General features: G+C 48.2%; 1 protein-coding gene across 2 annotated transcripts in view; it reads left to right on the forward strand.

Annotated features, from left to right (window-relative positions):
* The window catches only part of iars1 (isoleucyl-tRNA synthetase 1), a 132,290-nt gene extending 108,397 nt beyond the window's left edge, over window positions 1–23,893 (forward strand). The window contains exons 26-34 of one of the 2 annotated variants that reach the window (XM_071337036.1): window positions 6,922–7,096; window positions 8,040–8,152; window positions 9,677–9,772; window positions 13,812–13,988; window positions 14,348–14,462; window positions 15,491–15,616; window positions 19,473–19,619; window positions 20,021–20,173; window positions 22,661–23,893. In XM_071337036.1, coding sequence (XP_071193137.1) covers window positions 6,922–7,096; window positions 8,040–8,152; window positions 9,677–9,772; window positions 13,812–13,988; window positions 14,348–14,462; window positions 15,491–15,616; window positions 19,473–19,619; window positions 20,021–20,173; window positions 22,661–22,743 — 1,185 coding nt within the window. In that variant the 3' untranslated portion in view covers window positions 22,744–23,893. Of the gene's footprint in view, window positions 1–6,921; window positions 7,097–8,039; window positions 8,153–9,676; window positions 9,773–13,671; window positions 13,782–13,811; window positions 13,989–14,347; window positions 14,463–15,490; window positions 15,617–19,472; window positions 19,620–20,020; window positions 20,174–22,660 lie in introns of those variants that run through there. The other variant, XM_071337037.1, reaches the window with a different exon arrangement.
* The last annotated feature ends 562 nt before the right edge of the window (window positions 23,894–24,455 follow it).

A 24,455-nucleotide genomic window follows, 5' to 3' on the forward strand; every position in this document is an offset into this window, starting at 1 on the left:
GGTCTGGGGGATTGACCGGGGACTGACCAGGTCTGGAGGACTGACCAGGTCTGGGGGACTGACCAGGTCTGGGGGATTGACCGGGGACTGACCAGGTCTGGAGGACTGACCAGGTCTGGGGGACTGACCAGGTCTGGGGGACTGACCAGGTCTGGGGGACTGACCAGGTCTGGGGGATTGACCGGGGACTGACCAGGTCTGGAGGACTGACCAGGTCTGGAGGACTGACCAGGTCTGGAGGACTGACCAGGTCTGGGGAACTGACCAGGTCTGGAGGACTGACCAGGTCTGGGGGACTGACCAGGTCTGGGGGGACTGACCAGGTCTGGGGGGACTGACCAGGTCTGGGGGGACTGACCAGGTCTGGAGGACTGACCAGGTCTGGAGGACTGACCAGGTCTGGGGGACTGACCAGGTCTGGGGGATTGACCGGGGACTGACCAGGTCTGGAGGACTGACCAGGTCTGGAGGACTGACCAGGTCTGGAGGACTGACCAGGTCTGGGGGATTGACCAGGTCTGGGGGATTGACCAGGTCTGGAGGACTGACCAGGTCTGGGGGACTGACCGGGTCTGGGGGACTGACCGGGTCTGGGGGGGACTGACCGGGTCTGGGGGGGACTGACCGGGTCTGGGGGGGACTGACCAGGTCTGGGGGGGACTGACCGGGGACTGACCAGGTCTGGGGACTGACCGGGGACTGACGGTCTGGGGACTGACGGACCAGGTCTGGGGACTGACGGACCAGGTCTGTGGACTGACGGACGGACCAGGTCTGGGGGGGGACTGACCAGGTCTGGGGGACTGACGGACAGACCAGGTCTGGGGGACGGACCAGGTCTGGGGACTGGGGGACGGACCAGGTCTGGGGACTGGGGGACTGACCAGGTCTGGGGGACTGACGGACGGACCAGGTCTGGGGACTGACGGACGGACCAGGTCTGGGGACTGACGGACGGACCAGGTCTGGGGACTGGGGGACGGACCAGGTCTGGGGGACTGACCAGGTCTGGGGGGACTGACCAGGTCTGGGGGGACTGACCAGGTCTGGGGGGACTGACCAGGTCTGGGGGGACTGACCAGGTCTGGGGGACTGACCAGGTCTGGGGGACTGACCGGGGACTGACCAGGTCTGGGGGGACTGACCAGGTCTGGGGGGACTGACCAGGTCTGGGGGACTGACCAGGTCTGGGGGACTGACCAGGTCTGGGAGCTGACCAGGTCTGGGGGGACTGACCAGGTCTGGGGGGACTGACCAGGTCTGGGGGGACTGACCAGGTCTGGGGGGACTGACCAGGTCTGGGGGACTGACCAGGACACTCTAGTAAACTGAACTCCCTGTCATGTTCCAGACTATGTTTTATCACGCCTCAGTTGTCCAGTGTTGGTGATGTCGCCCACTGGAGCTGCTTCTTCCTGTTTTTAGCTGATAGGAGTGGAACCCGGTGTGGTCGTCTGCTGCAATAGCCAATCAGTAACAGGGATCGACGAGTTGTGTGTTCAGAGATGTCGTTCTTCACACCACTGTTGTACTGTGCCGTTATTTGTCTGTTTGTGGCCCGCCTGTTAGCTTGTACAATTCTTTGGCATTCTCATTCTCCCTGTTCACGAAAATGGATCGCTACTACAGGCAGTGAGTCACGTGGCCGTGGCTCGCTATATAAATCAGGCAGACAGGCATCGAGGCATTCAATTACTGTTCGATTGTACTTTATAATGGCCAAATGAGTGACCTAAGCGACTTTGAGCATGGTATGATCGTCGGTGCCAAGCGCTCCGGATTCAGAATCTCAGAAATGCCATCTCTATTAGAAACAAAGCCAACTGTAGTTTATTCCAACCTGAAGGGAAGGAGATACACTGTATGACCAGGTCAGGGCTCAAAAGGTGTTTGATGGGGGTTGAGGTCAGGGCTCTGTGCAGGCCAGTGAAGTTCTTCCACATCGATCTCACCATTTCTGTATGGACCTTGCTTTGTTGACGTGGGCATTGTCATGCTGAAACAGGAAATGGCCTTCCCCAAACTGTTGCCACAAAGTTGGAAGCACAGAATCTAGAATGTCATTGTATGCTGTAGCATTAAGATTTCCCTTCACTGGAACTAAGGGGCCTGAACCATGAAAAACAGCCCCAGATCATTATTCCTCCTCCACCAAACTTTACAGTTGTCACTTTGCATTGGGGCAGGTAGTGTTCTCCTGGCATCCGCCAAATCCAGATTAGTCCGTTGGACTGCCAGATGGTGAAGCGTGTTTCCACTGCTCCAGTACACGGTGAGCTTTACACCACTCCAGCCGACGCTTGGCATTATGCGTGATGATCTTAGGCTTGTGTGCGGCTGCTCGGCCATGGAAACCCATTTCATGAAGCTCCTGAAGAACAGTTCTCGTGCTGATGTTGCTTCCAGAGGCAGTTTGGAACTCGGTAGAGAGTGTTGCAACCGAAGACAGAGGAGTTTTATGCGCTTCAGCTCTCGGCGGTCCCGTTCTGCGAGCTTGTGTGGCCTACCACTTCGCGGCTGAGCCGTTGTTGCTCCCAGACATTTCCACTGGGGGACTGACGGACAGACCAGGTCTGGGGGGGGGACTGACCAGGTCTGGGGGACTGACGGACAGACCAGGTCTGGGGGACGGACCAGGTCTGGGGACTGGGGGACGGACCAGGTCTGGGGACTGGGGGACGGACCAGGTCTGGGGGACTGACGGACGGACCAGGTCTGGGGACGGACCAGGTCTGGGGACTGGGGGACGGACCAGGTCTGGGGACTGACCGGGGACTGACCAGGTCTGGGGGACTGACCAGGTCTGGGGGGACTGACCAGGTCTGGGGGGGACTGACCAGGTCTGGAGGACTGACCAGGTCTGGGGGACTGACTAGGTCTGGGGGACTGACCAGGTCTGGGGGACTGACCAGGTCTGGGGGGGGACTGACCAGGTCTGGGGGGCTGACCAGGTCTGGAGGACTGACCAGGTCTGGGGGACTGACCAGGACACTCTAGTAAACTGAACTCCCTGTCATGTTCCAGACTATGTTTTTCCACGCCTCAGTTGTCCAGTGTTGGTGATGTCGCCCACTGGAGCTGCTTCTTCCTGTTTTTAGCTGATAGGAGTGGAACCCGGTGTGGTCGTCTGCTGCAATAGCCAATCAGTAACAGGGATCGACGAGTTGTGTGTTCAGAGATGAGAGTCGGACTGTGACGTTATTTGGTCTGTTTTGTGGTCCGACCTGTTAGCTTGCAGGATTTTTCTGCCATTCTCCTTCGACCTCTCGACTCCGGTGACTGGATGTGTTTGTGGCGCCGTTCTCTGTAAACTCTAGAGACTGTTGTGTGTGGAAAGCCCAGGAAGATGGCCGTTTCTGAGATACTGGATCTGGCGTGCCGACGATCATACCACGCTCTCGAAAGTCGTCTAGGTCACTCGTTTTGCCCATTTTATTTAACTAGACAAGTCAGTTAAGAACACATTCTTATTTACAGTGACGGCCTACCAAAAGGCAAAAGGCCTCCTGCGGGAACGGGGGTTTGGGAAAAAATAAATAAATAAGAACATATAAATATAGGACAAGAGAGACAACACAACACTACATAAAGAGAGACAACACAACACTACATAAAGAGAGACAACACAACACTACATAAAGAGAGACAACACAACACTGACATCAACATGGTAGCAACACCACATGACAACAACATGGTAGCAACACAACATGACAACAACATGGTAGCAACACCACATGACAACAACATGGTAGCAACACAACATGACAACAACATGGTAGCAACACAACATGACAACAACATGGTAGCAACACAACATGACAACAGCATGGTAGCAACACCACATGACAACAACATGGTAGCAACACACCATGGCAACAACATGGTAGCAGCACAACATGACAACAGCATGGTAGCAACACAACATGACAACAACATGGTAGCAACACAACATGACAACAACATGGTAGCAACACAACATGACAACAACATGGTAGCAACACAACATGACAACAACATGGTAGCAACACAACATGACAACAACATGGTAGCAACACAACATGACAACAGCATGGTAGCAACACCACATGACAACAACATGGTAGCAACACACCATGGCAACAACATGGTAGCAGCACAACATGACAACAGCATGGTAGCAACACAACATGACAACAACATGGTAGCAACACAACATGACAACAACATGGTAGCAACACCACATGACAACAACATGGTAGCAACACAACATGACAACAACATGGTAGCAACACCACATGACAACAACATGGTAGCAACACCACATGACAACAACATGGTAGCAACACCACATGACAACAACATGGTAGCAACACCACATGACAACAACATGGTAGCAACACCACATGACAACAGCATGGTAGCAACATAACATGACAACAACATGGTAGCAACACAACATGACAACAACATGGTAGCAACACAACATGACAACAGCATGGTAGCAGCACCACATGACAACAACATGGTAGCAACACCACATGACAACAACATGGTAGCAACACAACATGACAACAACATGGTAGCAACACAACATGACAACAACATGGTAGCAACACAACATGACAACAACATGGTAGCAACACAACATGACAACAACATGGTAGCAACACAACATGACAACAGCATGGTAGCAACACCACATGACAACAACATGGTAGCAACACAACATGACAACAACATGGTAGCAACACAACATGACAACAACATGGTAGCAACACACCATGGCAACAACATGGTAGCAGCACAACATGACAACAGCATGGTAGCAACACAACATGACAACAACATGGTAGCAACACAACAAGACAACAACATGGTAGCAACACAACATGACAACAGCATGGTAGCAACACAACATGACAACAGCATGGTAGCAACACCACATGACAACAACATGGTAGCAACACACCATGGCAACAACATGGTAGCAGCACAACATGACAACAGCATGGTAGCAACACAACATGACAACATGGTAGCAACACAACATGACAACAACATGGTAGCAACACCACATGACAACAGCATGGTAGCAGCACCACATGACAACAGCATGGTAGCAACACCACATGACAACAACATGGTAGCAACACCACATGACAACAACATGGTAGCAACACCACATGACAACAACATGGTAGCAACACAACATGACAACAACATGGTAGAAACACCACATGACAACAACATGGTAGCAACACAACATGACAACATGGTAGCAACACAACATGACAACATGGTATTAACACCACATGACAACAACATGGTAGCAACACAACATGACAACATGGTAGCAACACCACATGACAACAACATGGTAGCAACACCACATGACAACAACATGGTAGAAGCACAACATGACAACAACATGGTAGCAACACCACATGACAACAACATGGTAGCAACACAACATGACAACAACATGGTAGCAACACCACATGACAACAACATGGTAGCAACACCACATGACAACAACATGGTAGAAGCACAACATGACAACAACATGGTAGCAACACCACATGACAACAACATGGTAGCAACACAACATGACAACAACATGGTAGCAACACCACATGACAACAACATGGTAGCAACACAACATGACAACAGCATGGTAGCAACACATGACAACAACATGGTAGCAGCACAACAAGACAACAACATGGTAGCAACACAACATGACAACAACATGGTAGCAACACAACATGACAACAGCATGGTAGCAACACAACATGACAACAACATGGTAGCAACACCACATGACAACAACATGGTAGCAACACAACATGACAACAGCATGGTAGCAACACAACATGACAACAACATGGTAGCAGCACAACATGACAACAGCATGGTAGCAACACAACATGACAACAACATGGTAGCAACACAACATGACAACAACATGGTAGCAACACCACATGACAACAACATGGTAGCAACACAACATGACAACAGCATGGTAGCAACACAACATGACAACAGCATGGTAGCAGCACAACATGACAACAACATGGTAGTAACACCACATGACAACAACATGGTAGCAACACCACATGACAACAACATGGCGCCAGGCCAGACAGGGCGTTGATAGAGGGACCAGGGTGATGTGGGGCGCCAGGCCAGACAGGGCGTTGATAGAGGGGGGTGATGTGAGGCGCCGGGCCAGACAGGGCGTTGATAGAGGGACCAGGGTGATGTGGGGCGCCAGGCCAGACAGGGTGTTGATAGAGGAGGGTGATGTGGGGCGCCGGGCCAGACAGGGTGTTGATAGAGGAGGGTGATGTGGGGCGCCAGGCCAGACAGGGTGTTGATAGAGGAGGGTGATGTGGGGCGCCGGGCCAGACAGGGTGTTGATAGAGGAGGGTGATGTGGGGCGCCGGGCCAGACAGGGTGTTGATAGAGGAGGGTGATGTGGGGCGCCGGGCTGAAAGGATCAGCTCTTCCCACTTTGTGTTTCCACTGATCTGACGTTGTTGCTTGTTGCTGGCAACAGAACAGAAGTGTGTTTTAGTCCTGGTTGTTGCTACCCAGCAGTCATCACCTCCCTCTGTTGTGTATCTGAACAGACCGATGGTTGATGACTTTGTTGTTCTGTCTGAGATAAAGAGATGCCGTGACTGCTCTCATTTATCATGTTTTATCAACGACTCTGCGGACCTAGAGACACAGAACAACTACAGCTCTCTCCATCTTCATGTAGCCTGGCGTTCAGAACGACGGGCCAGCAACCAGAGGGTCGCTGGTTCAAATCCCAGGTCCAAGAACAAAAATAATCTGGTGGCGAGCCTGTAAAAAATTGTGCCTTTTTTTTTGAGCCCCGAAACAAAAAAAACAAAAAAAAAATCCCCTCTTCTCTTTTCCCGTTTCTCTCAGGAGTTGAATGTCCGTCAGTTGACCTTGTCCACGGACAAAGACAAGTACGGCATCAGTCTGCGGGCTGAACCGGACCACATGGTGCTGGGAAAGAAGCTGAAAGGAGCCTTCAAATCCATTACGGCGTCCATTAAGGACCTGAAGAGTGAGCAGCTGGAGACCTTCCAGAAGACTGGTAGGAAGGGAGGGAACGAGGGGCAGTAAAGGGTCTGTTAAAATGTACTTCTGAATCTCACCCCTTTTCCTAAATCCCTCTGAGCACTCTGAGGTCAAAAACCTTTTTTCTGTACCGGTGTAGGAGGATGGACGTTCCTCTGATTGCAGCCCAGTAAAATACTTTTTTTGTGGGTTTTTTTCTGACGGGAGTACTATATAGAGATTCTCCTGTTGCATGGTGGGAGGTAGCTGTTTGTAACCGTGGTCCACCTGGGATAGTGAAGCCTGTATCTCTAGGCTTTACACACACACCCTGAACCCTACACCCTAAGACTTAAAAGAAAATTAATCTAAGCATGTACAGTGGGGAGAACAAGTATTTGATACACTGCCGATTTTGCAGGTTTTCCTACTTACAAAGCATGTAGAGGTCTGTCATTTTTAATCATAGGTACACTTCAACTGTGAGAGACGGAATCTAAATCACATTTGTATGATTTTTAAGTAATTAATTTGCAAAATGAATCAAAGCATGTATATCTGGGATTAGTGTGTGTTCATCTTGTATTATCATGGAACTAGAAACCCAGAGTTTTCCCCTGGTCTCAACATGGTCAGAACAACCTCCTGGGCCTATTCCCAAGTCCAGGGTTGCAAAAACATTCCGGTAAACTTTCCTAATTTCCCTGTTTTTCCAGAACTACTGGTTGGAGGGATTCATGGATTTTTCTGCTCATTCCAGGAATATTCTCTTCTAGGATTTCTGGGAAATTTAGCTGTGTGTGTGTGTGTTAGTCATCTGTATTGGCTTTATACATTTGATTGATTGATTGATTGATTGATTGATTGATTGATTGACTGACTGACTGACTCTGTGTGTGTGTGTGTGTGTTAGTCATCTGTATTGGCTTTATACATTTGATTGATTGATTGATTGACTGACTCGGTGTGTGTCCCGCCAGGCTCCATTGTGGTGGACGGTCAGGAGCTTCATGAGGAGGACCTGAGGTTGATGTACAGCTTCAACCAGACCTCTGGGTCAGCGACGCAGTACGAGGCCCATTCTGACTCACAGGTACACACACACACACACACACACACACCCAGACCTCGGGGTCAGCGACGCAGTACGAGGCCCATTCTGACTCACAGGTACACACACACACACACACAACCAGACCTCTGGGTCAGCGACGCAGTACGAGGCCCATTCTGACTCACAGGTACACACACACACACACACACACACAACCAGACCTCTGGGTCAGCGACGCAGTACGAGGCCCATTCTGACTCACAGGTACACACACACACACACACAACCAGACCTCTGGGTCAGCGACGCAGTACGAGGCCCATTCTGACTCACAGGTACACACACACACACACACACACACACACACACACACACACACACACACACACACACAGACCTCTGGGTCAGCGACGCAGTACGAGGCCCATTCTGACTCACAGGTGGATACCATGCAGTGGAGGCTGGTGGGAGGGAGACATTTGGGAGGATGTGCTCATTTGGAACGGCTGGAAATAAATGGAACGATATCAAACGCTTGCAAATTTAAAAATAGTCGATTTTGAGCATTCAAATGTGACATGATAAAATAAAGACTGTATTACATTATGTAAATGGTTAAAAAAAAAACTCAAATGTTAGATATATTCCTAGTGACACTCACAGTGCTACAGTACAGTCGCATTGCCGAATCATCTGAAACTAGCTTCCTGTCCCTACTGTGTACCACCGTCACTATGTACCGTGTTCTAATGTAGACGAGTGTTTTAATGTGCTTGTGTGTTTAAGTCATTTCACGCCTTAGTAGCAGTAGACAGCGTGTATCAAAGCCCCCAGAGGCACATCTCTCTAATCAGTGTTCCACCAACCATAGTACCACAGTGTCTGTCTGCTGTAGTGGGCTCTGAGATGCTGCTGTCTGTCTGTCTGCTGTAGAGGGCTCTGAGATGCTGTCTGTCTGTCTGCTGTAGAGGGCTCTGAGATGCTGTCTGTCTGCTGTAGAGGGCTCTGAGATGCTGTCTGTCTGTCTGCTGTAGAGGGCTCTGAGATGCTGTCTGTCTGTCTGCTGTAGAGGGCTCTGAGATGCTGTCTGTCTGTCTGCTGTAGAGGGCTCTGAGATGCTGTCTGTCTGTCTGCTGTAGAGGGCTCTGAGATGCTGTCTGTCTGTCTGCTGTAGAGGGCTCTGAGATGCTGTCTGTCTGCTCCAGTAAAATACATTCTGATGCTGTTAATTTATATAGTAATTCATATTACAGTTATACTGCACTGTTACACACCACTCTGTTACACTGTGTTAGTTTGATTTAGTCTCACAGAAAAGACAAGTGGGAGAGATTTAAGCAGTGCAAATAACAAGAAGGTAAACATTTTCACAGGTGAGATTTGAAACCAAACCAGAGCTTTAAAAAATGATAAAAAACCTACAAACAAAGTATAGGAACACAACAGATTGTTGAACCAGCTGCTGTGTGTCAACATCCCTGAACAGTGCAGTTGTATTCTGTTTCTGTAATGTGTATTCAGTCTATAGTAATATATATATAATATATTGTTATTATTCTTCAGGTGCTGGTGCTGCTCGACGTCACTCCAGACCAGTCCATGCTGGATGAGGGCGTGGCTCGTGAGGTCATCAACCGCATACAGAAACTACGCAAAAAGGTGAAAACACGCTGTGATACTTTTTAAACGTGTTCAACATGAGGACTTCCTGTCTACTGCCCACATGGGGACTTGGAACCTCCCAGGCTTCTCTCCCTCCCTGACACCTCCCTGGTTTTCCCAGGCTTCTCTCCCTCCCTGGTATTCCCAGGCTTCTCTCCCTCCCTGGTATTCCCAGGCTTCTCTCCCTCCCTGACACCTCCCTGGTTTTCCCAGGCTTCTCTCCCTCCCTGGTATTCCCAGGCTTCTCTCCCTCCCTGGTATTCCCAGGCTTCTCTCCCTCCCTGGTATTCCCAGGCTTCTCTCCCTCCCTGGTATTCCCAGGCTTCTCTCCCTCCCTGGTATTCCCAGGCTTCTCTCCCTCCCTGGTATTCCCAGGCTTCTCTCCCTCCCTGGCACCTCCCTGGTATTCCCAGGCTTCTCTCCCTCCCTGGTGTTCCCAGGCTTCTCTCCCTCCCTAGTATTCCCAGGCTTCTCTCCCTCCCTGGTGTTCCCAGGCTTCTCTCCCTCCCTGACACCTCCCTGGTTTTCCCAGGCTTCTCTCCCTCCCTGGTTTTCCCAGGCTTCTCTCCCTCCCTGGTATTCCCAGGCTTCTCTCCCTCCCTGGTATTCCCAGGCTTCTCTCCCTCCCTGGTATTCCCAGGCTTCTCTCCCTCCCTGGTGTTCCCAGGCTTCTCTCCCTCCCTGGTATTCCCAGGCTTCTCTCCCTCCCTGGTATTCCCAGGCTTCTCTCCCTCCCTAGTATTCCCAGGCTTCTCTCCCTCCCTGGTATTCCCAGGCTTCTCTCCCTCCCTGGTATTCCCAGGCTTCTCTCCCTCCCTGGTATTCCCAGGCTTCTCTCCCTCCCTGGTATTCCCAGGCTTCTCTCCCTCCCTAGTATTCCCAGGCTTCTCTCCCTCCCTAGTATTCCCAGGCTTCTCTCCCTCCCTGGTATTCCCAGGCTTCTCTCCCTCCCTGGTATTCCCAGGCTTCTCTCCCTCCCTGACACCTCCCTGGTTTTCCCAGGCTTCTCTCCCTCCCTGGTATTCCCAGGCTTCTCTCCCTCCCTGGTATTCCCAGGCTTCTCTCCCTCCCTGGTATTCCCAGGCTTCTCTCCCTCCCTGGCATTCCCAGGCTTCTCTCCCTCCCTGGCATTCCCAGGCTTCTCTCCCTCCCTGGCATTCCCAGGCTTCTCTCCCTCCCTGGTATTCCCAGGCTTCTCTCCCTCCCTGGTATTCCCAGGCTTCTCTCCCTCCCTGGTATTCCCAGGCTTCTCTCCCTCCCTGGTATTCCCAGGCTTCTCTCCCTCCCTGGTATTCCCAGGCTTCTCTCCCTCCCTGGTATTCCCAGGCTTCTCTCCCTCCCTGGTATTCCCAGGCTTCTCTCCCTCCCTGGTATTCCCAGGCTTCTCTCCCTCCCTGGTATTCCCAGGCTTCTCTCCCTCCCTGGTATTCCCAGGCTTCTCTCCCTCCCTAGTATTCCCAGGCTTCTCTCCCTCCCTGGTATTCACAGGCTTCTCTCCCTCCCTAGTATTCCCAGGCTTCTCTCCCTCCCTAGTGTTCCCAGGCTTCTCTCCCTCCCTGGTGTTCCCAGGCTTCTCTCCCTCCCTAGTATTCCCAGGCTTCTCTCCCTCCCTGGTGTTCCCAGGCTTCTCTCTCCCCTCTCTCTTTCTCCCTTCATCTAACTCTCTCTCTTCCCCTCTTTCTCCCTTTCCCCCTCTCTCTTTCTCTCTCTCATGTTGAAATATTTCCACTCCTGAATTCTAGCAGCGTTGAGAACTCGTTTCTCCAGTACCATAATATTCAGGCTTTAATGTAAGCTTCGTCCCCGACTACAGAGGTCTGTTTCAGAAACACTGACTTTGAAGTGGGGTGGAGAGAAGGAAAGTAAAGCGGGATTATTTTAGACTTGTTTTCTTAATAAACAAACATTTTTCCATCGGTCCCTGGATTCGACGTGTGTGTGTGTGTGTGTGTGTGTGTGTGTGTGTGTGTGTGTGTGTGTGTGTGTGTGTGTGTGTGTGTGTGTGTGTGACTGTGTTGCCTTGGCTCTCAGCCGGGGTAAATTCTACTGTTATTTAAAACTGAAATCTTTAGGAATTTTCCACCCCAGGGAATTAATTGAGTAGCCGTAACTAGGGGTCTCAGTGGGTTAAGAGGACCGGGGGAGGGACAGGGGGAGGGAGGGTGGGAGGACCCGGGGGAGGACCAGGGGGAGGACCAGGGGGAGGACCAGGGGAGGGAGGGACAGGGGGAGGACAAGGGGAGGGAGGGAGGGTGGGAGGGACAGGGGGAGGACCAGGGGAGGGACAGGGGGAGGACCCGGGGAGGGACAGGGGGAGGGAGGGTGGGAGGGACAGGGGGAGGGACAGGGGGAGGGAGGGTGGGAAGGAGAGGTCACACGCAGCATTCTGATTTGGCCACACACTGTAACACAAATAATTTTTCTCCTTATCGACGTTGCCACTCTAGCATCTGCGGTTCACTGCCTGAAAATACTCAAAAGGCTATAAAATCCTTCCTCTGATGTAAGTTACTGAAGCTCTATATGTATTTCCTACCCTTGAAGCCAGCCTGTAATTGGGCCTCTGTAGATTAAGGAGAGATCAATGAGTTCTCTTCCATGTTAAAGTCCCCTGCGTGGTTCTGGTATTGGTTCCCGACTGACATATTCGCTAAAACATCGATTTTGTGGACACCGTAGATCAAAACGGCTTGCATTGAGCGGTAGCCTTGGTTCTCATGGACTCATGAGTGTATCTCTGACAACATCTTGGAGCTGGGATGTCCTTCCTGCTGCAACTCGCTGTTGGCTGGGCTGCCCGCTTGACCATTGTGTTTACCGACAGAACAGCAAGAGGAACTGCCCCATTTGTGTCTCTGTACTGCACTGACACAAATGACTGATGATTAGTTGAAATACATTGATAATAAGAAGATTGTGGGAATTGTACTGTTAGATTTCAGTGCAGCCTTTGATATTATTGACCATAACCTGTTGTTGAAAAAACGTATGTGTTATGGCTTTTCAACCTCTGCCATATCGTGGATTCAGAGCTATCTAACTAATAGAACTCAAAGGGTTTTCATTAATGGAACCTTCTCTAATGTCGAACATGTAAATTGTGGTGTACCACAGGGCAGCTCTCTAGGCCCTCTACTCTTTTCTATTTTTACCAATGACCTGCCACTGGCATTAAACAAAGCCTGTGTGTCCATGTATTCTTATGACTCAACCAAATACGCATCAGCAACCACAGCTAATGAAGTCACTGAAACCCTTAACAAAGAGTTGCAGTCTGTTTTGGAATGGGTGGCCAGTAATAAACTGGTCCTGAACATCTCTAAAACTAAGAGCATTGTATTTGGTACAAATCATTCCTTAAGTTCTAGACCTCAGCTGAATCTGGTAATGAATGGTGTGGCTGTTGAACAAGTTGAGGAGACTAAATTACTTGGCGTTAACTTAGATTGTAAACTGTCATGGTCAAAACATATAGATTCAATGGTTGTAAAGATGAGGTGAGGTCTGTCCGTAATAAAGAGATGCTCTGCTTTTTTGACACCACACTCCACAAAGCAAGTCCTGCAGGCTCTAGTTTTGTCTAATCTTGATGTTTATGAAGGTCACTTAGTTCCGTCTGATGAGAATACAATGTACGAGCAGTATATTACCTTTTTACCTGGACAAGGTGATTCAGTAATCCATCAGATGCAGCCCTTTCTTACCCTTCTTGGGTCACCTGGTGCCCTCAGATGAGATCACAGCATACCAGGGTTGGACTCCATTCCGTTTCAATTTAGAAAGTAAACCAAATTCAACATTTTCCCCATTTTTGAAAAGCTTGGAAGATAATTTTAAATATCGGTGTACTTCCTGAATTGACCCCAACCCTGCAGTGTGTATTTACCTGTCTACAGGGTCACCTGGTGCCGTCTGATGAGATCACAGTGTACTACAGCTGTGAGCCGGCAGGTGATTACCTGGACAGTGTGATCGGGGTCCTAGACCCTGTTTAATCCAACCCTAACCCTGTGTGTGTGTATTTACCTGTCTACAGGGTCACCTGGTGCCGTCTGATGAGATCACGGTGTACTACAGCTGTGAGCCGGCAGGAGATTACCTGGACAATGTGATCCGGGCCCACACAGACTTCATCCTGGCAACTACCAAGGCACCACTCAAGACCTACCCGGTCCCCAAAGGCTCCGGCGTCATCGTGCAGGAGAAAACACAGGTTGGTTGGGTTGACATTTAAACACCACGTTATTAGACGGAACGTAAAGTGCTTTCAATCCCTCCGTGTGGGTTAGGTTAAAGCAACAAACAAATATATATATATTAATTAATGTAATTAAAATATATATATATATAAATGTAATTAAAAACTCTTGTTCCTAAATATGAATGGTTTTCATGTTTCTCCCTCTGGTTGTATCTATGGTTTTCATAATGTTTATCTGTGGTTTTCATAATGTTTATCTATGGTTTTCAAAATGTTTATCTGTGGTTATATCTGTGGTTTTCATAATGTTTATCTGTGGTTGTATCTGCGGTTTTCATAATGTTTATCTGTGGTTGTGTACTGTACTATAGTTGAAGGGTTCGGACCTGGACCTCACCATAGTGAAGGGAGCAGCCGCCTCTCGAGCTCCTCTGACTGGACCAGCCTGTGCCTACATCAACCTCAAAGTCAACAACAAGGAACAAGGTATATTTATAGACGTATATAATTAGATTGACCGAGCTTTTTACATTACCTTTGGTCGTGGTCACACTACTGCTGCACCCCAGGGCTCAATTGGATTGGACCCCAATTCTGGGTTTGTTTATCCAAATTGTCAGTATTGGTGTGTAATGGAACACATTATAACAAGGGGTCGATTTCATTAAATTTGGGATGTAAATTGAAATTCCAATTTCAAGAATGTACGAATTCTCACCCTAAAGAGGTAAAAATAATAATAATTAAAGTAGAATTTCAAACCCCTTTTTTTAATCCTTCTGAAATTGGTGGACTTTGTCAAACTAGTTAGCACAAAAAAACATGGAGGAATGAAAAATAATCAATTGTATAGAAGTGTTGGGTTAAAAGGTGGACTCAATAGTAAAAGTAAACAGAAATGTGATAAAAGCACTAAACTTGGCAACAGAGGTACATTCAGAAAGTACTCAAACCACTTGACTTTCTCCACATTTTGTTACGTTACAGCCTTATTCTAAAATGGATGCAATAAAAATAAAAACATCACAATCTACAGTACTCCATAATGACATCACAATACCCCATAATGACATCACAATACCCCATAATGACATCACAATACCCCATAATGACTAAGCAAAAACTGTTTTTTATTCATTTTTGCAAATGTATAAAAAAAAAAAGAAACTACTTATTTATGTAAGTATTCAGACCCTTTGCTATGAGACTCCAAATTGAGCTCAGGTGCATCCTGTTTCCATTGATCGTCCTTGAGATGTTTCTACAACTTGATTGGAGTCCATTTGTGGTAAATTCAATTGATTGGACATGATTTGGAAAGGCACACACCTGTCTATATAGCGTCCCACAGTATGTCAGAGCAAAAACCAAGCCATGAGGTCGAAGGAATTGTCCGTAGAGCTCCGAGACAGGATTGTGTCGAGGAACAGATCTGGGGAAGAGTACCCAAAATAAAAGCTCTGTTCATGCTTTAAACAAATTAATGCCATTTATTTTTGTTCTGTCTCTGTCAGAGGGTGTGGTTCTCCTGGAGAACCCTAAAGGAGACATCTGTCTGGACATGGCCAAGCTGAGACAGGTCTGCGCCAGTCTCTTTGGTCTCAACAACACCACGCTCTGTGTTTTCAACGGCAAGACTGGTAAGATGGCACGCTCACACTTCGAATCCCAAATCAACCCCTATGTCAATAGAGCCCCACCGTGGAGGTGTCATAATTACCCATAAAACCTAGCGGTCAAACAGGGAAATGGTTCCAATTGTTTTTTCCATTTCCATTCATTTTTCCCCATAGGTGATTTTCAGAAACTAGGGCTGTGTTTTCATGTAGGTTTGCCCTGTTTTGATAACCGTGTAAATCTCTCTCGGACAAGGTGACTTTTATCAATATATTCGGCTCTATTTACTCTCCGATTCAAAAATGCTAATTTGCATCAACGAAGACATCATGCAAAACTACAAATCCCTGCAAGCTCCTGCACGTTGTCTCTGATACCTTTGCTAACAGGTATTGCCAATTTTAAAATGTGTTCACAGAATTGTCCATTGAAAGAAATGTAGCCATTTTTTTTTTTTTTTTTACTACATTTAACAAACATTAGATAGTTCATACAGAGATTCTTACCTTTGCCTCGATTCGTCAGTCTCGTCCAGATCATCATGGTATTTGTAGTTCTTTATGATAGCCACATTAGCAGCTAATTAGCGTTTCATTTTTGGCAGGTAAATATGGCCGAATATATTGATAAAAGTCACCTTGTCCTAGAGAGATTTACACGGTTATCAAAACGTCACGCCAGGGTAAGTCAACATGAAACACAGCCCTTATTGGAAGTGTTTCTGAAAGCCCCTATGGGGAATAATGAAGGGTGGAAAAACGATTGGAATCATTTCCCTGTTTGACCGCTAGGTTTTATGGGTATTATGACTCATTCTGTGATACTCATTGGGACACTCACAAGCCTCCTATACATACAAGAAGTAATTTCACCATGAGGCAAATTGTGACTTTAAAATAGTTTGTTTAATGGTTGTGATGGGAAATGGTCTGTCTGTCTGTAACCGTGGTCTGTCTGTCTGTCTGTAACCGTGGTCTGTCTGTCTGTAACCGTGGTCTGTCTGTCTGTCTGTAACCGTGGTCTGTCTGTCTGTAACCGTGGTCTGTCTGTCTGTCTGTAACCGTGGTCTGTCTGTCTGTCTGTCTGTCTGTAACCGTGGTCTGTCTGTCTGTCTGTCTGTAACCGTGGTCTGTCTGTCTGTCTGTAACCGTGGTCTGTCTGTAACCGTGGTCTGTCTGTCTGTCTGTAACCGTGGTCTGTCTGTCTGTAACCGTGGTCTGTCTGTCTGTCTGTAACCGTGGTCTGTCTGTCTGTCTGTAACCGTGGTCTGTCTGTCTGTCTGTAACCGTGGTCTGTCTGTCTGTCTGTCTGTAACCGTGGTCTGTCTGTCTGTCTGTCTGTAACCGTGGTCTGTCTGTCTGTCTGTAACCGTGGTCTGTCTGTAACCGTGGTCTGTCTGTCTGTCTGTAACCGTGGTCTGTCTGTCTGTAACCGTGGTCTGTCTGTCTGTCTGTAACCGTGGTCTGTCTGTCTGTAACCGTGGTCTGTCTGTCTGTCTGTAACCGTGGTCTGTCTGTCTGTCTGTAACCGTGGTCTGTCTGTCTGTAACCGTGGTCTGTCTGTCTGTCTGTAACCGTGGTCTGTCTGTCTGTCTGTCTGTCTGTCTGTAACCGTGTTGAAATGTTTGCTGACCCATTCACCTCCCGGCCTTAGTTTGATGGTATTCCCTGGCTATGACTAGAGACTGGCGGGTGATTTTAGAATCAGTCTCGTGATGAGGTAGCCCAGCTTGAGACTAGTTTAGTGCATATTTGCAAGAAATTAGCTGTAAAACTGCTACATTTCTCTCAGCCACATGATAAAATGTGTAGGGTGGTAGCTCGCTGGACTGGAGTAGCCTAGCCTACATGTCGGGGGGTTCTGTCTCTAGCCTAGCCTACATGGTGGGAGGTTCTGTCTCTAGCCTAGCCTACATGGTGGGGGGTTCTGTCTCTAGCCTAGCCTACATGTCGGGTGGTTCTGTCTCTAGCCTAGCCTACATGGTGGGTGGTTCTGTCTCTAGCCTAGCCTACATGTCGGGTGGTTCTGTCTCTAGCCTAGCCTACATGGTGGGTGGTTCTGTCTCTAGCCTAGCCTACATGGTGGGGGGTTCTGTCTCTAGCTTAGCCTACATGGTGGGTGGTTCTGTCTCTAGCCTAGCCTACATGTCGGGTGGTTCTGTCTCTAGCTTAGCCTACTTGTTGAGTGGTTCTGGGGACTAGCCACTAGCTTAGCCTACTTGTTGAGTGGTTCTGGGGACTAGCCTCTAGCTTAGCCTACTTGTTGAGTGGTTCTGGGGACTAGCCACTAGCTTAGCCTACTTGTTGAGTGGTTCTGAGGACTAGCCACTAGCTTAGCCTACTTGTTGAGTGGTTCTGGGGACTAGCACTAGCTTAGCCTACTTGTTGAGTGGTTCTGGGGACTAGCCACTAGCTTAGCCTACTTGTTGAGTGGTAGATTAGCCTACTTGTTGAGTGGTAGCTAGCTGGAATGGAGTAGCTTAGCCTACTTGTTGAGTGGTTCTGGGGACTAGCCACTAGCTTAGCCTACTTGTTGAGTGGTAGCTAGCTGGAATGGAGTAGCTTAGCCTACATGTTGAGTGGTTCTGGGGACTAGCCACTAGCTTAGCCTACTTGTTGAGTGGTTCTGGGGACTAGCCACTAGCTTAGCCTACTTGTTGAGTGGTTTTGGGGACTAGCCACTAGCTTAGCCTACTTGTTGAGTGGTTCTGGGGACTAGCCACTAGCTTAGCCTACTTGTTGAGTGGTTCTGGGGACTAGCCACTAGCTTAGCCTACTTGTTGAGTGGTAGCTAGCTGGAATGGAGTAGCTTAGCCTACTTGTTGAGTGGTTCTGGGGACTAGCCACTAGCTTAGCCTACTTGTTGAGTGGTAGCTAGCTGGAATGGAGTAGCTTAGCCTACTTGTTGAGTGGTTCTGGGGACTAGCCACTAGCTTAGCCTACTTGTTGAGTGGTAGCTAGCTGGAATGGAGTAGCTTAGCCTACTTTTTGAGTGGTTCTGGGGACTAGCCACTAGCTTAGCCTACTTGTTGAGTGGTTCTGGGGACTAGCCACTAGCTTAGCCTACTTGTTGAGTGGTAGCTAGCTGGAATGGAGTAGCTTAGCCTACTTTTTGAGTGGTTCTGGGGACTAGCCACTAGCTTAGCCTACTTGTTGAGTGGTTCTGGGGACTAGCCACTAGCTTAGCCTACTTGTTGAGTGGTAGCTAGCTGGAATGGAGTAGCTTAGCCTACTTGTTGAGTGGTTCTGGGGACTAGCCACTAGCTTAGCCTACTTGTTGAGTGGTAGCTAGCTGGAATGGAGTAGCTTAGCCTACTTGTTGAGTGGTAGCTAGCTGGAATGGAGTAGCTTAGCCTACTTGTTGAGTGGTTCTGGGGACTAGCCACTAGCTTAGCCTACTTGTTGAGTGGTTCTGGGGACTAGCCACTAGCTTAGCCTACTTGTTGAGTGGTAGCTAGCTGGGATGGAGTAGCTTGGCCTGCATGTTGGATGGTTGTCAGTGATTACAGGCATCATCCTGGGACAGACTAGTTCTATTCATAATATGTATCTCTCCTGGGACCCCTGGACCAATATAGTACTGTACCATTCCCTCCCTGGTTTCCCTCACAAGGCTGCTGTTTCTCTCACACACACACACACACACACACACACACACACAGGAATACAACAACAAAAAACATTGGAGGACTTATGAAATGATTGATTTTATTGGACAGGTTAGTGATGAACAGATGGCGTTTAAAGAGCGGTTCTCACACAACTAAAAAAAAAAATTGTATTTCCCTCGTGTGAATTATTACAAGAGATTGAGGTAACCGAGGGCTGTATGTTTCAGACCTGTCCTGTAACCGAGGGCTGTATGTTCTTGTAATTCCAGAGTTGACTGGTAAGTGTGATCTGCTGTCTCTGAATGGGAAAACCCTGTCGGTGACATCCGGCTCCAGTCCCAGTGACTCCTCTCCCAACTCTGACTCTCTGGTGTGCCCCTACGTTAACCTCCGATTGGCCAACTGTCAGCCTGCTGGTACGTTTAATTGACCACTTCCTCTTTCTCTCGCTCCACTACACACCTGCTTCCTTCTCACTCAACTTCTTTTTGAAAGGTTATTTTTTCAGTTTGTTATGCCAATGCATCTTCAGACAGTATGATGTTACAGTAGTATATTGAGATGAACAAGTTTCCAACTGGTTTACACCAAACCCCTGCCAGTGAGTAACTTGGGCCCAATGGCAACTAGGATTTGATACCATCAACTATCCGGTTGCCAGCTCATTTCCTGACAGATTTGTTTTTTTCCTCCTCGTCAGACCCGGGATTCGAACTGGGAACCCTCCAGTTACTGGTTTGGTTTGTCTCTCTAACCGCTAGGCTACGTGCTGCTACTGATTTTGTACTGATGCTATGTATGTCCTGTGTCTCTGTAGAGTGTCAGAGTGGAGATGTGGGGACCCTGCTGCTGGTCAATCCTGTCGGACACGACTGCCTGACCCACAATGCTTTGCTGTCTGAGACGGCCAAGTTGTTCGGCCTCCGCAGCCGTAGGCTGAAACTCTACCTGGACGATCTGCTCACCCAAGGTAAGACAGACACCACCAGAACGAAGTCCTATTTAGTTTCTGTCTCCGTGTTGTCTTCTATGCATCTAGGATGTCTACTGGCCAGGCCCTAGCAGCGCTCAGAGAATGGTCTGGGAAACACTCTCTTGACTTGGCCAGAGCAGGAAACACTCTCTTGACTTGGCCAGAGCAGGATCTAGGAAGCTCCACTTGAACGCTACTTGTGTCCTGCTTTAGTTGTGTTCTTTCTGCTACTTTCCACCTTTCCCCATCAATCCTACTGTGTCTACGTTCAGGCTAGAGGACAGTTACTGTTCTACTCCACGTTTAACTGTAGCCTGTACTACCACCTCCACACGTTTAACTGTAGCCTGTACTACCACCTCCACACGTTTAACTGTAGCCTGTACTACCACCTCCACACGTTTAACTGTAGCCTGTACTACCACCTCCACACGTTTAACTGTAGCCTGTACTACCACCTCCACACGTTTAACTGTAGCCTGTACTACCACCTCCACACGTTTAACTGTAGCCTGCTAGCCTCCGCTCTGTAGTTTGCTAACCCTGTGCCAGTGATCCTTGACTTTTAAACTGGTTTAATGTTGACCTTGAACCAGCAGCAAGTCCTGGGCTGAGGAAACCTCCCTGTCCAATTACTGTGTCTGACAGACTGCCTGACTGCCCTAGCAGACGGGCTGGTTTGACTTACAGCTCATAGGTCTTCCTACCTAATTAGGTGGGACTAGAGAAGCATCACTCCCGACTATAAATCTTCGTCATACTTGTTCTCATTCTTCTGCACGCTACTCCTCTTACACGTTCAAGCTAGAAACGTTGTTTAAACTTTAAAACGTGTGGAATGATCTGGAATATTGTGCTTACATTTTACTTTTTGATATTTTTGATACTTTTTACTCTCTAAAATGTTGACTTCTTTTGTGTCCATCTTCATTCGTGTTAATGGGACTTTTTTTTGTCCATCTTCATTCGTGTTAATGGGACTTTTTTTTGTGTCCATCTTCATTCATGTTAATGGGACTTTTTTTGTGTCCATCTTCATTCGTGTTAATGGGACTTTTTTTGTGTCCATCTTCATTCGTGTTAATGGGACTTTTTTTGTGTCCATCTTCATTCGTGTTAATGGGACTTTTTGTGTGTCCATCTTCATTCATGTTAATGGGACTTTTTTTGTGTCCATCTTCATTCGTGTTAATGGGACTTTTTGTGTGTCCATCTTCATTCATGTTAATGGGACTTTTCCCCCCCCAATATTCTAGAACTCCCCATTGTGACATCATGAATTCCAACATTAACTGTTAAATAATGTAACTTTTGACAAATCATCGACTTTGACCGTTTTCCCAACAAAGAAACGTAAGAGCTTGTGAAATGTTGGTATCCTTCGCTGCTATTCAAATCTGCAATCGGGAACCGAAATATCTTATACGGATCAAACGGTCGGAGCTTTGAGTGGTCAAAATGCCAGTTAACCGTTTTCCCAACTAGTTAGACAAAGTTGGAGGGTATGACATCTTGGTCTTATCTGCAGTTCAAATCTGAAATAGGACATAAATATCTGCTGCCAATAAAGAGGAAAAAGCTGTTTTTAGTAACCATATCAACTCATTTAGTTAACTTCCCACTGTTGAATTAACTACTATGGGAACTTTCAAATTATAACAATGGGGGGGGAGCACATTCTAAGCATGAGCCAATGGGTGTTTCTCAATATGTAGGCTACCTTGCTCCACCCTCTCGTGCTCCGAGTGCGTTCTCTTGAGAAGCACTGGCACTCGCCCTACTGTATTACCTCCCCACTCCACGGACCCTTCTTCCAGCCAGGTCAACGGCAACAATAGAGACCAAACAAGATATACACAAAGCGAAACGTTTTACGTCCTAATTGTCAGCTAGATATACTGTATGTGAATCGTAGTACTCTAGCTAGCCAAATAAGCAAAAAGGACCTAAAACGAATGTTATGCAAGGTAGTTGTCAATACTTCGTGGGTAGCTAGCTGTAGTCAGGCAACATGTGTGATGTAAATGGGCGACATTTAATTCCAAAGTCGGAGTGTATTTTCTACCTAGAAACACAACAATGAATGGAAGTTAACAGAGTAAAGTGCATAAGAGAGTTTAATAGAGCACTTCGTGGTCAGCAAGCCCTCCAGTATGTGATTTCAAACCCCTCAGAATACATTTACATTTAAGTCATTTAGCAGACGCTCTTATCCAGAGCGACTTACAAATTGGAAAGTTCATACATATTCATCCTGGTCCCCCCGTGGGGAATGAACCCACAACCCTGGCGTTGCAAGCGCCATGCTCTACCAACTGAGCCACACGGGACCGCAATACAATGATCTAGTTTCACGTAGTAGAGACAGACCTTTGACCCACTACTCTCATTCTTTTCTTCATTTCTTACAGGTTTACCTCCTTAAAGATGCCAGGCTATTTGTCTTCCGTCATACTTTTCAATCATTTGTATATTGTGTTTCAGAAATGCCCGCAGAGTGGTCGGTGAAGACGCTGGACGGGAAGACTGTGTATGTTGGCGTTCTGCCCACCACTGCAGAGGCATAGGACCGGGAACAGCCAGGCTGAAGAAGAGGGAGGAACAGCCAGGCTGAAGAAGAGGGAGGAACAGCCAGGCTGAAGAAGAGGGAGGAACAGCCAGGCTGAAGAAGAGGGAGGAACAGCCAGGCTGAAGAAGAGGGAGGAACAGCCAGGCTGAAGAAGAGGGAGGAACAGCCAGACTGAAGAAGAGGGAGGAACAGCCAGACTGAAGAAGAGGGAGGAACAGCCAGACTGAAGAAGAGGGAGGAACAGCCAGACTGAAGGAGAGAGAGGCTATGTTCCAAATGGTATCCTATTCCTTGTATAGTGCACTACTGTTGACCAGGGCCCAATGGCGCTCTGAGCAAAGCTAGTGCACTACTGTTGACCAGGGCCCAATGGCGCTCTGAGCAAAGCTAGTGCACTACTGTTGACCAGGGCCCAATGGCGCTCTAAGCAAAGCTAGTGCACTACTGTTGACCAGGGGCCAATGGCGCTCTGAGCAAAGCTAGTGCGCACTACTGTTGACCAGGGCCCAATGGCGCTCTGAGCAAAGCTAGTGCACTACTGTTGACCAGGGGCCAATGGCGCTCTGAGCAAAGCTAGTGCACTACTGTTGACCAGGGCCCAATGGCGCTCTGAGCAAAGCTAGTGCACTACTGTTGACCAGGGGCCAATGGCGCTCTGAGCAAAGCTAGTGCACTACTGTTGACCAGGGCCCAATGGCGCTTTAAGCAAAGCTAGTGCACTATAGAAGAATAGGGTGCCATCTCAGAAACAGCCAGAGAGAACGTCTAGCTCCAAACTTCAATGAAAACCCAACATTTAAATAGTAAAGAATTTTTTCTGCTCTGTATTCCCCCGTAAACTCTTTCACTGTCCGATTCATCCTGTCTAGTCCAATCTCCAGTGACTATCCTTTAACATGAGTTTATTAGTTAACCTCAACCTACTTTGTACCAAATAGTGTTGACCAACCAGCTCTCTGTTTGCAGACAGTATTGTGGATGTTGTGTGGGTAAGAAATAACATTCAGTAGTGGCTACCTTCTTCTTTTTTTTAAGTGTCTGTTGTAGAACAAACGTCTCAGAACAAGAATAAAAAGAGACAAGTGCTATTTTTGGTGGAATAAATGAAGAAACAATGGAATAAAAGTGGAACCACAACGGAGAAATTACAGATGTTTGTGTCTTTCCCTTTCTCGCAAAGAAACCATAGATCCACAGCATACAGCCGGGCGTCTGTATGGCGCCGGCCGGGCGTCTGTATGGCACCGGCCTGGCGTCTGAATGGCACCGGCCGGGCGTCTGTATGGCACCGGCCTGGCGTCTGAATGGCACCGGCCGGGCGTCTGAATGGCGCCGGCCGGGCGTCTGAATGGCACCGGCCGGGCGTCTGTATGGCACCGGCCGGGCGTCTGAATGGCACCGGCCGGGCGTCTGTATGGCACCGGCCGGGCGTCTGAATGGCACTTTGACAACTGCTGATGTAAAAAGGACTTTATAAATACATTTCTGCCATTCTGCTTTTTATTATACAATTCCTCAGCAGTTAAACAGGCAGGTAGCCTATCGGTTAGAGCGTTGGGCCAGTAACTGAAAGGTCGCTGGTTCCAATATCCGAGCCGACAAGGTCAAAAATCTGCCGATGTGCCCTTGAGCAAGGCACTAAACCCTAATTTCTCCTGTAAATCTCTCTGGATAAGAGTTTCTGCTCTAAATGACATCTAATGTAACGCT

This window comes from Salvelinus alpinus, chromosome 12, assembly GCF_045679555.1.
Source record: "Salvelinus alpinus chromosome 12, SLU_Salpinus.1, whole genome shotgun sequence".
In the NCBI taxonomy this organism is placed as follows: Eukaryota; Metazoa; Chordata; class Actinopteri; order Salmoniformes; family Salmonidae; genus Salvelinus; species Salvelinus alpinus.